Source organism: Pseudophryne corroboree, chromosome 7 (genome assembly GCF_028390025.1).
Source record: "Pseudophryne corroboree isolate aPseCor3 chromosome 7, aPseCor3.hap2, whole genome shotgun sequence".
Classification (NCBI taxonomy): domain Eukaryota; kingdom Metazoa; phylum Chordata; class Amphibia; order Anura; family Myobatrachidae; genus Pseudophryne; species Pseudophryne corroboree.
In genome coordinates, this window is record NC_086450.1 from 509,371,875 (window position 1) to 509,385,443 (window position 13,569).

Consider the following 13,569-nt stretch of genomic DNA (forward strand, 5'->3'; position numbering starts at 1 on the left):
AGCAGGAAGGATAAGGCACGAAAACGTTTAGCTGAAACACTCTGCACACAATGCATGTATTGCAAATAGCTAATAATAAGAGGACAGAAGCCGAATGCAAATTTTAAAGAGTACCCATCACCTACACACAGTGCATGCAACGGTTTTGCAGGCTGAACCAATATGGATGCTAAAATAGCTATGGCCAAGAAATACATTATGTCCCATCATCCTGGAGGTGTTCAGTCACCCGATGGATAGGCTGCAATATTATAAAGTTTTGCCTATTGCACAATATCGCTGCCACCCCTAGGTGTCTGTGACGGGTACACTTCGGTACCAGTAACCATGCCTGGTCCCAGGGCTTCCCACATCTGGTGCAGGGAACTAGATTTTCCTCTGTGTTGTTATAGCAGGAGTCTGAGAACTACAAGACGGACTGTGAGGTATGGTTAGTAATACTATGGTAGGGTGATTACTATCAGGTTACCTTCCATGCTGGGTGAGCCATGCTTTTCCTCTAGTAATGGGGCTGTCGGACCCCCAGGATAAGGAGGGGGAGGGTCACTCGCCATTGCTCCAAAGATGTACCTGTCGATAGAGCAAATCACAGGAAAATTCATCAATATTCATCTCCTAACTTACACAGAAGGTCACTGCACACAGCGGGTGGGATAGCAGCCTGTGTGCTCACATATAATATATTCATCATCCTGTTCTCGTTAGGGTAAGAAGGTCTCAATGAGTAGCTCCAGACAACATCAGCAAGTTCTTATATACCAGGATAATATAAAGGGCAAAATGTAATAGTCTATGAGCTGCAGGCTGTTTGGGATTTCCTGCGAGTATGCCCGTATTTTAAAAGAGGCAATCTTTTACAAGACACCAGGTTGGTAAAGGATTGCTGCTTTAATAATAATAATAATAATAATAATGACAGAGCGCTATATAAATAAAACTTTCTCCAATAGGACTCAAGGCGCTTAAGAGATACATGACATAATATAGTACAAAAAATAATGAAGTACAGAATAGCTTTTCATAAAATACAGAAGCATGCAGATACTAAAGGGACAATTCTGGAAATGCTCACTAGGTAAGCTCATTAGTTCTTTTGGTTTCCAATATCATCTCTATGCTGATGACACTCAAATCTATATTTCCTCTCCAGACCTCTCCCCTGCTCTCCTCACTCGTATCTCCATCTGTCTCTCTGCTTCCTCTTCCTGGATGTCCCAGCACTTTCTTAAACTTAACATGTCTAAGACCGAGCTGATCATCTTCCCTCCCTCCCGCATGACCTCACCTCCTACAATCTCATTATCTATTGATGGCACTACTATCTCCTCTACCCCCCAAGTGCGCTGTCTTGGAGTAATCCTCGACTCCTCCCTCTCCTTCACACCACACATTCAGCACCTCTCACAAACCTGCCGTTTTCATCTAAAAAATATTTCCAGGATCAGACCCTTTCTCACCCAGGATGCTAAGACTCTTATCCACTCACTGGCCATCTCCAGACTGGACTACTGTAATCTCCTCCTGACTGGCATTCCTGACAAACACCTCTCTCCACTCCAATCTATCCTCAATGCTGCTGCCCGGCTCATTTTCCTCACCAAACACACTATGTCCACCTCTCCTCTCTTACTAGACCTTCATTGGCTCCCCTTCCCTTTCAGAATCCATTTCAAGCGTCTCACACTTGCTTACAAAGCCCTCACCCACTCCTCTCCCATCTACATCTCTGACCTTATCTTCCTTCACACTCCCACACGTCCTCTTCGCTCTGCTAATGCACGCCGACTCTCCTGCCTACGGATTACTTCCTCCCACTCCTACCTCCAAGATTTTTCACGTGCTGCACCACTTCTCTGGAATTCCCTACCTCTCCCCCTCAGACTCTCCACCTCTCTACAAAACTTCAAACGGGCTCGCAAGACCCACTTCTTCACCAAACCCAGCCAAATATCATCCTAAACCTCTGTTTCATGCTTTCTATGTACCCCATCTGTCTCACCCCTGTCTGTCTGCCCCTCCCCTTTAGAATGTAAGCTCTCACGAGCAGGGCCCTCTTCGCTCATGTGCTTATCCTTTTCTTACTCTAATAATATTCAACTGCACCACATCCAGCAGTCTTCTGCCACCTGATACTTATTCCAGTGTCACCTGCTGATGTAGCTGTTTATTTACCCTGTACTTGTCCTATATTGTCGTCAACTGTAAGTTGCTGTTTTCCTGCTTGTTTATTTGTTTATGTACTCTGTAATTGGGCGCTGCGGAACCCTTGTGGTGACATATAAATAAAGGATAATAATAATAAATGCTGAGTAAACAGGAAAGTCTTGAGTCTACTTTTGAAGGATTCTATAGTTGGGGCCTCTCGCACTGTGCGGGGAAGTGAGTTCCATAGAGTCGGAGCCGCATGACTAAAAGCTCGACCCCCAGATGAATTACGGTAGATTCTAGGTACTGCTAAAAGTCCTTCATCTACAGATCGCAGTAATCGAGTGGGGCAGTATGGGGTCAGAAGCTGCTTCAGGTACCTTGGTCCCTGGTCATGTAGTGCTTTGAAACTCAGTAAGCCAATCTTGAAGATGATTCGCCATCTTAGAGGCAGCCAGTGAAGGGAGTAGAGGATGGGTGTTATGTGGCTAGAACGGGGCTGGTTGATTAACAGTCTGGCAGCTGTGTTTTGCACCAGCTGTAAGCGGTGCAATTCTTTTGCTGGGAGACCAAGGTAGAGGGCATTACAGTAGTCTAATCGAGATGATACAAATACATGGATGACTTTTGGCAGATCATCTGATGGAATTAAGTGCTTGATTCTGGCTATGTTCCTCAGGTGAAAGAATGAGGATTTGATTGTGGCTGATATCTGATGTTTAAGTGTCAAGCCACCATCCAGGACAACGCCAAGATTCCGCACACGATCAGTGGTCTGTAATTCTGAATCCCCGAGTGTAAGTCCAGTTGGTTGGCTATGCTGTAGTCTTGTCCTTTGATGTTGCGGTCCTATCATAAGGACCTTTGTTTTATCCAGGTTCAGTCGCAGCCAACTGGCACTCATCCACTCCTGGAGCTCAGCTAGACAGCCACTTAGGGTTGCGATTGGGTTATCAGTGCCCGGAGAAAAGGACAAGTACAGTTGTGTATCATCTGCATAGCAGTGGTAGACCAGACCATGGCGCCTGATTATTTCACCCAGCGGGAGCATGTATACTGCAAAAAGCATGGGGGATAGTATAGAACCTTGGGGGACACCATATGGCAATGGCACTAATGGTGATGAGTAGACTCCAGATGATACCCTCTGTTACCTGCCTGTGAGAAATGATAACTGTGCCATCCAGTCCACAAAAATGTATCAGTCGCTCAATCAGAAGCCCATGGTCCACGGTATCAAATGCTGCAGAGAGATCCAGAAGGATAAATATTGAACAGTCATCTCTGTCTCTTGCCATCAGAAGATCATTTAACACACACACACCAGGGCTGTTTCAGTGCTATGTCTTCTCCTGAATCCTGACTGGAATGGATCATAAATATCATGGGTTGTCAGGCGGGTTTCCAGTTGATTTGCAACCACTTTCTCAATAACCTGTCCTAGGAAAGGAAGGTTTGATACCGGTCTATAGTTGGTCATGCAGTCGGCTTTACAAATATGGGCAGACTCGCAGGAGATCCCGAACAGCCTGGAGCTCGTAGGGTATTACATTTTGCCCCTAGTATTTGTTTATGGGACGTTTATGTGAAATGATATAGCTTATTGTTTTCTGTATGTGTTGGCTGCAGGAATACCGCCCAATGTAAATTGGGCTAATCTAGGTATATGTTGCTGCTTTGGTCTATGTGAGTGTAGGACTGTTATGGAGCCTGGTTATTATATAAGAAGGTGTGTGAGGCTTCGGGTTTTTGTTTTTTTATTGAGTTTTATATTAGTTTTTTTTTACATTTGATACATACAGAACAGTAACACATTACATGCATTTACGCTTTAAAAGAACCTTTCCCCATATCCAAAAAAAAATAAGAATTTACTGGCAGGAAGTCAGGGTTCTCAAATAGAGGGGTAGGGAACGAAATACCCGGGCTAAAAAACACGAGTTGTCTATATTTTTTCCATGTTCGTAGTGTGGGCATCAATGTAGGGTGTTTCAGCCGGAGGCCTTTTTTAATCCAAGGAAGGACGTGAGATGGGGTATCAGTTGCGTGGTTTACTATCAATTGCCATTGCTTTGAGACAGGTAGTCTGGACATCGACAATACTGGCTAGATGAGTGGCATGATAGTATGTTAAAAATAAGAATTTACTCACCGATAATTCTATTTCTCGTAGTCCGTAGTGGATGCTGGGAACTCCGTAAGGACAATGGGGAATAGCGGCTCCGCAGGAGACTGGGCACAAAAGTAAAGCTTTAGGACTACCTGGTGTGCACTGGCTCCTCCCCCTATGACCCTCCTCCAAGCCTCAGTTAGGATACTGTGCCCGGACGAGCGTACACAATAAGGATTTATGAATCCCGGGTAAGACTCATACCAGCCACACCAATCACACCGTACAACTTGTGATCTGAACCCAGTTAACAGCATGATAACAGAGGAGCCTCTGGAAAGATGGCTCACAACAACAATAACCCAATTTAGTTAACAATAACTATGTACAAGTATTGCAGACAATCCGCACTTGGGGTGGGCGCCCAGCATCCACTACGGACTACGAGAAATAGAATTATCGGTAAGTAAATTCTTATTTTCTCTGACGTCCTAGTGGATGCTGGGAACTCCGTAAGGACCATGGGGATTATACCAAAGCTCCCAAACGGGCGGGAGAGTGCGGATGACTCTGCAGCACCGAATGAGAGAACTCCAGGTCCTCCTCAGCCAGGGTATCAAATTTGTAGAATTTAGCAAACGTGTTTGCCCCTGACCAAGTAGCTGCTCGGCAAAGTTGCAAAGTCGAGACCCCTCGGGCAGCCGCCCAAGATGAGCCAACCTTCCTTGTAGAATGGGCATTTACAGATTTTGGCTGTGGCAGGCCTGCCACAGAATGTGCAAGCTGAATTGTTCTACAAATCCAACGAGCAATAGTCTGCTTCGAAGCAGGAGCATCCAGCTTGTTGGGTGCATACAGGATAAACAGCGAGTCAGATTTTCTGACTCCAGCCATCCTGGAAACATATATTTTCAGGGCCCTGACCACGTCTAGCAACTTGGAGTCCTCCAAGTCCCTAGTAGCCGCAGGCACCACAATAGGTTGGTTCAGGTGAAACGCTGACACCACCTTAGGGAGAAACGGAGGACGAGTCCTCAATTCCGCCCTGTCCGAAAGGAAAATCAGATAGGGGCTTTTGCAGGATAAGGCCGCCAATTCTGACACTCGCCTGGCCGAAGCCAGGGCCAACAGCATGGCCACTTTCCATGTGAGATATTTTAAATCCACAGATTTAAGTGGTTCAAACCAATGTGATTTGAGGAACCCCAAAACTACATTGAGATCCCAAGGTGCCACTGGAGGCACAAAAGGAGGTTGTATATGCAGCACCCCCTTGACAAACGTCTGAACTTCAGGAACTGAAGCCAGTTCTTTCTGGAAGAAAATCGACAGGGCCGAAATCTGAACCTTAATGGATCCCAATTTGAGGCCCATAGACACTCCTGTTTGCAGGAAATGCAGGAATCGACCTAGTTGAAATTCCTCCGTTGGGGCCTTCCTGGCCTCGCACCACGCAACATATTTTCGCCAAATGCGGTGATAATGCTTTGCGGTTACATCCTTCCTGGGTTTGATCAGGGTAGGGATGACTTCCTCCGGAATAACTTTTTCCTTTAGGATCCGGCGTTCAACCGCCATGCCGTCAAACGCAGCTGCGGTAAGTCTTGGAACCGACAGGGTCCTTGCTGGAGCAGGTCCCTTCTTAGAGGCAGAGGCCACGGGTCCTCTGTGAGCATCTCTTGAAGTTCCGGGTACCAAGTCCTTCTTGGCCAATCCGGAGCCACGAGTATAGTTCTTACTCCTCTCCGTCTTATAATTCTCAGTACCTTGGGTATGAGAGGCAGAGGAGGGAACACATACACTGACTGGTACACCCACGGTGTTACCAGAGCGTCCACAGCTATTGCCTGAGGGTCTCTTGACCTGGCGCAATACCTGTCCAGTTTTTTGTTGAGGCGGGACGCCATCATGTCCACCTTTGGTTTTTCCCAACGGTTTACAATCATGTGGAAGACTTCTGGATGAAGACCCCACTCTCCCGGGTGGAGGTCGTGCCTGCTGAGGAAGTCTGCTTCCCAGTTGTCCACTCCCGGAATGAACACTGCTGACAGTGCTATCACATGATTTACCGCCCAGCGAAGAATCCTTGCAACTTCTGCCATTGCCCTCCTGCTTCTTGTGCCGCCCTGTCTGTTTACGTGGGCGACTGCCGTGATGTTGTCCGACTGGATCAACACCGGCTGACCTTGAAGCAGAGGTCTTGCTAGGCTTAGAGCATTGTAAATGGCCCTTAGCTCCAGGATATTTATGTGAAGTGATGTCTCCAGGCTTTGACCACAAGCCCTGGAAATTCCTTCCCTGTGTGACTGCTCCCCAGCCTCTCAGGCTGGCATCCGTGGTCACCAGGACCCAGTCCTGAATGCCGAATCTGCGGCCCTCTAGAAGATGAGCACTCTGCAACCACCACAGGAGAGACACCCTTGCCTTTGGTGACAAGGTTATCCGCTGATGCATCTGAAGATGCGACCCGGACCATTTGTCTAGCAGATCCCACTGGAAAGTTCTTGCGTGGAATCTGTCGAATGGGATTGCTTCGTAGGAAGCCACCATTTTTCCCAGGACCTTTGTGCATTGATGCACTGACACTTGGCCTGGTTTTAGGAGGTTTCTGACTAGTTCGGATAACTCTCTGGCTTTCTCATCCGGGAGAAACACCTTTTTCTGGACTGTGTCCAGGATCATCCCTAGGAATAGAAGACGTGTCGTCGGGATCAGCTGCGATTTTGGAATATTGAGAATCCAACCGTGCTGCCGCAACACTACCTGAGATAGTGCTACCCCGACTTCCAACTGTTCCCTGGATCTTGCCCTTATCAGGAGATCGTCCAAGTAAGGGATAACTAAAACTCCCTTCCTTCGAAGGAGTATCATCATTTCGGCCATTACTTTGGTAAAGACCCGGGGTGCCGTGGACAAACCAAACGGCAGCGTCTGAAAACTGATAGTGGCAGTTCTGTACCACAAACCTGAGGTACCCTTGGTGAGAAGGGTAAATTGGGACATGGAGGTAAGCATCCTTGATGTCCAAAGACACCATATAATCCCCTTCTTCCAGGTTTGCAATCACCGCTCTGAGTGACTCCATCTTGAATTTGAACCTTTGTATGTAAGTGTTCAAGGATTTCAGATTTAAAATAGGTCTCACCGAGCCGTCCGGCTTCGGTACCACAAACAGCGTGGAATAATACCCCTTTCCCTGTTGCAGGAGGGGTACCTTGATTATCACCTGCTGGGAATACAGCTTGTGAATGGCTTCCAATACCGCCTCCATGTCGGAGGGAGACGTCGGTAAAACAGACTTTAGGAAACGGCGAGGGAGAGACGTCTCGAATTCCAATTTGTACCCCTGAGATACCACCTGAAGGATCCAGGGGTCCACCTGTGAGTGAGCCCACTGCACGCTGAAATTCTTGAGACGAGCCCCCACCGTGCCTGAGTCCGCTAGTAAAGCCCCAGCGTCATGCTGAGGACTTGGCAGAAACGGGGGAGGGCTTCTGTTCCTGGGAACTGGCTGTTTGCTGCAGCCTTTTTCCTCTCCCTCTGCCACGGGGCAGAAAAGAGGAGCCTTTTGCCCGCTTGCCCTTATGGGGCTGAAAGGACTACGCCTGATAATACGGCGTCTCCTTATGTTGAGAGGCTACCTGGGGTAAAAATGTGGATTTCCCAGCAGTTGCCGTGGCCACCAGGTCTGATAGACCTAGCCCAACTAACTCCTCCCCTTTATAAGGCAATACTTCCATATGCCTTTTGGAATCCGCATCACCTGACCACTGCCGCGTCCATAACCCTCTTCTGGCAGAAATGGACAGCGCACTTACTCTTGATGCCAGTCGGCAATATCCCTCTGTGCATCACGCATATATAGAAATGCATCTTTCAAATGCTCTATAGTCATTAATATACTGTCCCTATCTAGGGTATCAATATTGTCAGTCAGGGAATCCGACCAAGCCACCCCAGCACTGCACATCCAGGCTGAGGCGATTGCTGGTCGCAGTATCACACCAGTATGTGTGTAAATACATTTTAGGATATTCTCCTGCTTTCTGTCAGCAGGTTCCTTAAGGGCGGCCGTATCAGGAGACGGTAGTGCCACCTGTTTAGACAAACGTGTGAGCGCTTTATCCACCCTAGGGGGTGTTTCCCAACGTGCCCTATCCTCTGGCGGGAAGGGGTATGATGCTAATAACCTTTTAGGAATTATCAGTTTTTTATCGGGGGAAACCCACGCTTCATCACACACTTCATTTAATTCCTCAGATGCAGGAAAAACTACAGGCAGTTTTTTCTCACCAACATAATACCCTTTTTAGTGGTACTTGTATTATCAGAAATATGTAAAACATTTTTCATAGCCTCAATCATGTAACGTGTGGCCCTACTGGAAGTCACATTCGTCTCTTCATCGTCGACACTGGAGTCAGTATCCGTGTCGGCGTCTGTATCTGCCATCTGAGGTAACGGGCGTTTTAGAGCCCCTGATGGCTTTTGAGACGCCTGGACAGGTACAAGCTGAGTAGCCGGCTGTCTCATGTCATCAACCGTCTTTTGTAAAGAGCTGACACTGTTAATTCCTTCCATAAGCTCAGCCACTCAGAGGTGTCGACTCCCTAGGGGGTGACATCTCCATTACAGGCAATTGCTCCGCCTCCACACCATTTTCCTCCTCATACATGTCGACACAATCGTACCGACACACAGCACACACACAGGGAATGCTCTGATAGAGGACAGGACCCCACTAGCCCTTTGGGGAGACAGAGGGAGAGTATGCCAGCACACACCAGAGCGCTATATATATACAGGGATAACCTTATAGAAGTGTTTTTCCCCTTATAGCTGCTGTTTTATTAATACTGCGCCTAATTAGTGCCCCCCTCTCTTTTTTTAACCCTTTCTGTAGTGTAGTAACTGCAGGGGAGAGCCAGGGAGCTTCCCTCCAACGGAGCTGTGAGGGAAAAGAGGAGATAGGCTCCGCCCCTTTTTCGCTGACTTTTCTCCCGCATTTTTATGGATTCTGGCAGGGGTTAAAATACATGCATATAGCCCTGGGGGTTATATGTGATGTATTTTCGCCAGCCAAGGTGTTTTTATTGCTGCTCAGGGCGCCCCCCCCCCCAGCGCCCTGCACCCTCAGTGACCGGAGTGTGAAGTGTGCCTGAGGAGCAATGGCGCACAGCTGCAGTGCTGTGCGCTACCTTGGTGAAGACTGATGTCTTCTGCCGCCGATTTTCCGGACCTCTTCTTGCTTCTGGCTCTGTAAGGGGGCCGGCGGCGCGGCTCTGGGACCGGACTCCGAGGCTGGGCCTGTGTTTGGTCCCTCTGGAGCTAATGGTGTCCAGTAGCCAAGAAGCCCAAGTTGGCTGCAAGCAGGCAGGTTCGCTTCTTCTCCCCTTAGTCCCTCGATGCAGTGAGCCTGTTGCCAGCAGGTCTCAATGAAAATAAAAAACCTAAAACTAAACTTTTTCTAAGAAACTCAGGAGAGCCTCCTAGAATGCACCCTTCTCGGCCAGGCACAAAAATCTAACTGAGGCTTGGAGGAGGGCCATAGGGGGAGGAGCCAGTGCACACCAGGTAGTCCTAAAGCTTTACTTTTGTGCCCAGTCTCCTGCGGAGCCGCTATTCCCCATGGTCCTTACGGAGTTCCCAGCATCCACTAGGACATCAGAGAAATAAATATAATACTTGCTTCTTCCCTCATCCTCCCCACTTCAAAATCTACATGACAGTGTAGTCTAATTTATATTACATTTAGCTCTCAGAACTTATGTCATTTTCCATTTCCATTTTCTTTTCCGTTTTATGATACTGTGCCTTCCGCCTTCCTTTGTCATGGATATTGTGGATGCGTGTTCAGTTTTCCTTTTCTCCCCCCACCCGTTTATTTATTCTCCTGCGCCACCGTGCGGGTCATTCAAGTTAGCTTTAACCCATCTATCCCCCTTCCTATAGATTATAAGCTTGCGAGCAGGGCCTTCCTACCTCTATGACTGTTTGTTATTACCCAGTTTTGTTTTATCATTATTGCTTCCGATTGTAAAGTGCAAGAAACTGTTCAGTGTGGTTCAATTCCATTATATTTTTCTCATCCCTTAAATCATGCATTTCATACTTTAAAAGTATCATCTAAATTATTTATCTTTCCACCATTTATTGTTGCAAATTATACTTGCTTTATAGTTATTTACCAATTACCCTCTTTTACATGTTTATAATATTGTGTTTCCCTTTAATATAAATATTATAGACGTGTTATCTTTTATTAACTCCCTTACTTCAACCTATAATTTTTTTATCTCTTTTTTGTTACCCTCATTCTTTCCCTTTTTCCTATCTCTTATTTTCCTTTAGAATTAAAGTGCTTATTGTTCCCACATCTTCCATTCCTGGAGTTCACATAACTTATATTTAGATTATTTCTTCACTGCCATGGGGGTGGGGAGAAAAAAGGAAAAGATGCGTGAAGAGAGAAAATGAAAACAAAAAAGAAGAAGAAGAAGAAGAAGAAGAGGGGGGAGTCAATTATTCCCCCCCCCCTCTCTCTCTCTCCTCTCTCCCCCAACCATTCCCCCTTCACAGTTTGAAACTGTGTAAACCTCTAATAATATTTTATTACACGTATTACAATATAGGATTATTGTCATTACCTCAAGCCTCCGCTCAAGTAATTGGGAATGCAGACATGCGCCCCAGCACCCAGCTTAATCACAGGGGGGCAGATGTATTAACCTGGAGAAGGCATAAGGAAGTGATAAACCAGTGATATGTGCAAGGTGATAAAGGCACCAGCCAATCAGCTCCAATATGTAAATTAACAGTTGGAAACTGATTGGCTGATGCGTTATTACCTTGCACATCACTGGTTTATCACTTCCTTATGCCTTCTCCAGGTTAATACATCTGCCCCAGTGGGGGTCATTCCGAGCTGATCGTAGCTGTGCTAAATTTAGCACAGCTACGATCAGGCACTCAGACATGCGGGGGGACGCCCAGCACAGGACTAGTCCACCCCATATGTCAGTGTTTGCCCCCCCGCAGAAGTGCAAAAGCATTGCACAGCGGCGATGCTTTTGCATTTCAGGAGTACCTCCCAGCTAGCGCAGCTCCTGTGACTGGCCGTGAGAACCTCTTCGCTGCCCGGGTCGCAGCGGCTGCGTGTGACGTCACGCAGCCACCGCGCCCCCCCCCCCAACGGTCCGGCCACGCCTGCGTTGGCCGGACTGCGCGTCCTAAACGGCGGCTTAATGCCACCATCCAGCCCCCTCTCCCGCCCAGCGACTGCTTCTGCCTGTCAGTCAGGCGATCGCTAGGCAACGACGGCCTTCGGGCCATCTGGTATGCACCAGCACACTGCGGCAAAGGTGCATGCACGGTACTGACCCAATCGCACCGCTGCGATAAACTGCAGCGTGCAATCGGGTCAGAATCATCCCCAGTGTCTCTTCTCATCCGTAGAATCAATCCATGGGGCCCACTCCTTAAGAAATTTTAACAAATGCCCCTCACAGTGCCAGGTATACAGATGTCCCCACAGTGCCAGGTATACAGATGCCCCCACAGTGCCAGGTATACAGATGCCCCCACAGTGCCAGGTATACAGATGCCCCCACAGTGCCAGGTATACAGATGCCCCCACAGTGCCAGGTATACAGATGCCCCTCACAGTGCCAGGTATACAGATGTCCCCACAGTGCCAGGTATACAGATGTCCCCACAGTGCCAGGTATACAGATGCCCCCACAGTACCAGGTATACAGATGCCCCCACAGTGCCAGGTATACAGATGCCCCCACAGTGCCAGGTATACAGATGCCCCCACAGTGCCAGGTATACAGATGTCCCCACAGTGCCAGGTATACAGATGTCCCCACAGTGCCAGGTATACAGATGCCCCCACAGTGCCAGGTATACAGATGCCCCCACAGTGCCAGGTATACAAATGCCCCCACAGAGCCAGGTATACAAATGCCCCTCACAGTGCCAGGTATACAGATGCCCCCACAGTGCCAGGTATACAAATGCCCCTCACAGTGCCAGGTATACAGATGCCCCCACAGTGCCAGGTATACAAATGCCCCCACAGTGCCAGGTATACAAATGCCCCCACAGTGCCAGGTATACAAATGCCCCCACAGTGCCAGGTATACAAATGCCCCCACAGTGCCAGGTATACAAATGCCCCCACAGTGCCAGGTATACAAATGCCCCCACAGTGCCAGGTATACAGATGTCCCCACAGTGCCAGGTATACAGATGTCCCCACAGAGCCAGGTATACAGATGTCCCCACAGAGCCAGGTATACAGATGTCCCCACAGTGCCAGGTATACAGATGTCCCCACAGTGCCAGGTATACAGATGTCCCCACAGTGCCAGGTATACAGATGCCCCCACAGTGCCAGGTATACAGATGTCCCCACAGTGCCAGGTATACAGATGTCCCCACAGTGCCAGGTATACAGATGTCCCCTCAGTGCCAGGTATACAGATGCCCCCACAGTGCCAGGTATACAGATGCCCCCCACAGTGCCAGGTATACAGATGCCCCCCACAGTGCCAGGTATACAGATGCCCCCCACAGTGCCAGGTATACAGATGCCCCCCACAGTGCCAGGTATACAGATGCCCCCCACAGTGCCAGGTATACAGATGCCCCCCACAGTGCCAAGTATACAGATGCCCTGCCCCCACCCCCTCCCTCCCCTCCGTGCTGCTTTCGGTGGGACACGGAGGAGAGCGCGGCTATGTTGGGCGGCGGCATGTAGGACTTGAAACCAGACGCCGGTTCGAGAGACAATCAGAGCTCGCGGAACAGCAGCCGCGGCTTCTGATTGGCTGCCGGTCCGCGAGCTCTAATTGGCTGACGTTTCAAGTCATACACGCCGCCGCTCCCACCCGACAGCCGCGCTCTCCTCCCTGTTCTGACAGCTGAGACACGCTGCCGCCGGACTGAGCGGCAGCGTGTCTCACTGACACAAGCTGGTGGGCCGGACCAAACGGCTTTGCTGGCCTTATACGGCCCGCAGGCCGGAGGTTCCCCACCCCTGCTCTAGGGTATAGTAGAACAGGGTGCAGGAGCGATAGCACAGAGCAGCCAGCCCGTCTTAATGTTCTCAGGGGTCCTGGCACGCAGTGTTTGTAGCTAGGAGCCCTGGCCCTTATACGCCAGCTGCGGGTGTGCTTTTCTGTAGCTCCGGAGAGGGAGGTAGGGAGCTCGGCAGTGACTCACACCCCGTCTCCGTCGCACCATGTGTCCCACGGTTGGTTCTAAATCGGAGTGGGAGAAGGGACCTTCTGACGTCACTAGGGGAGGAG

The 13,569-nt window shown here is 48.9% G+C and overlaps 1 protein-coding gene across 2 annotated transcripts in view; it reads right to left on the bottom strand.

The window, feature by feature from the left end:
• The window catches only part of CDIP1 (cell death inducing p53 target 1), a 35,566-nt gene that overhangs the window by 5,401 nt on the left and 16,596 nt on the right, over positions 1-13,569 (bottom strand). Inside the window, exons 2-3 of one of the 2 annotated variants that reach the window (XM_063935434.1) lie at positions 3,304-3,388; positions 470-570 (exon numbers count right to left, since the gene is read on the bottom strand). In XM_063935434.1, coding sequence (XP_063791504.1) covers positions 470-554 — 85 coding nt within the window. In that variant the 5' untranslated portion in view covers positions 555-570; positions 3,304-3,388. The remainder of the gene's footprint in view (positions 1-469; positions 571-3,303; positions 3,389-13,569) is intronic. The other variant, XM_063935433.1, reaches the window with a different exon arrangement.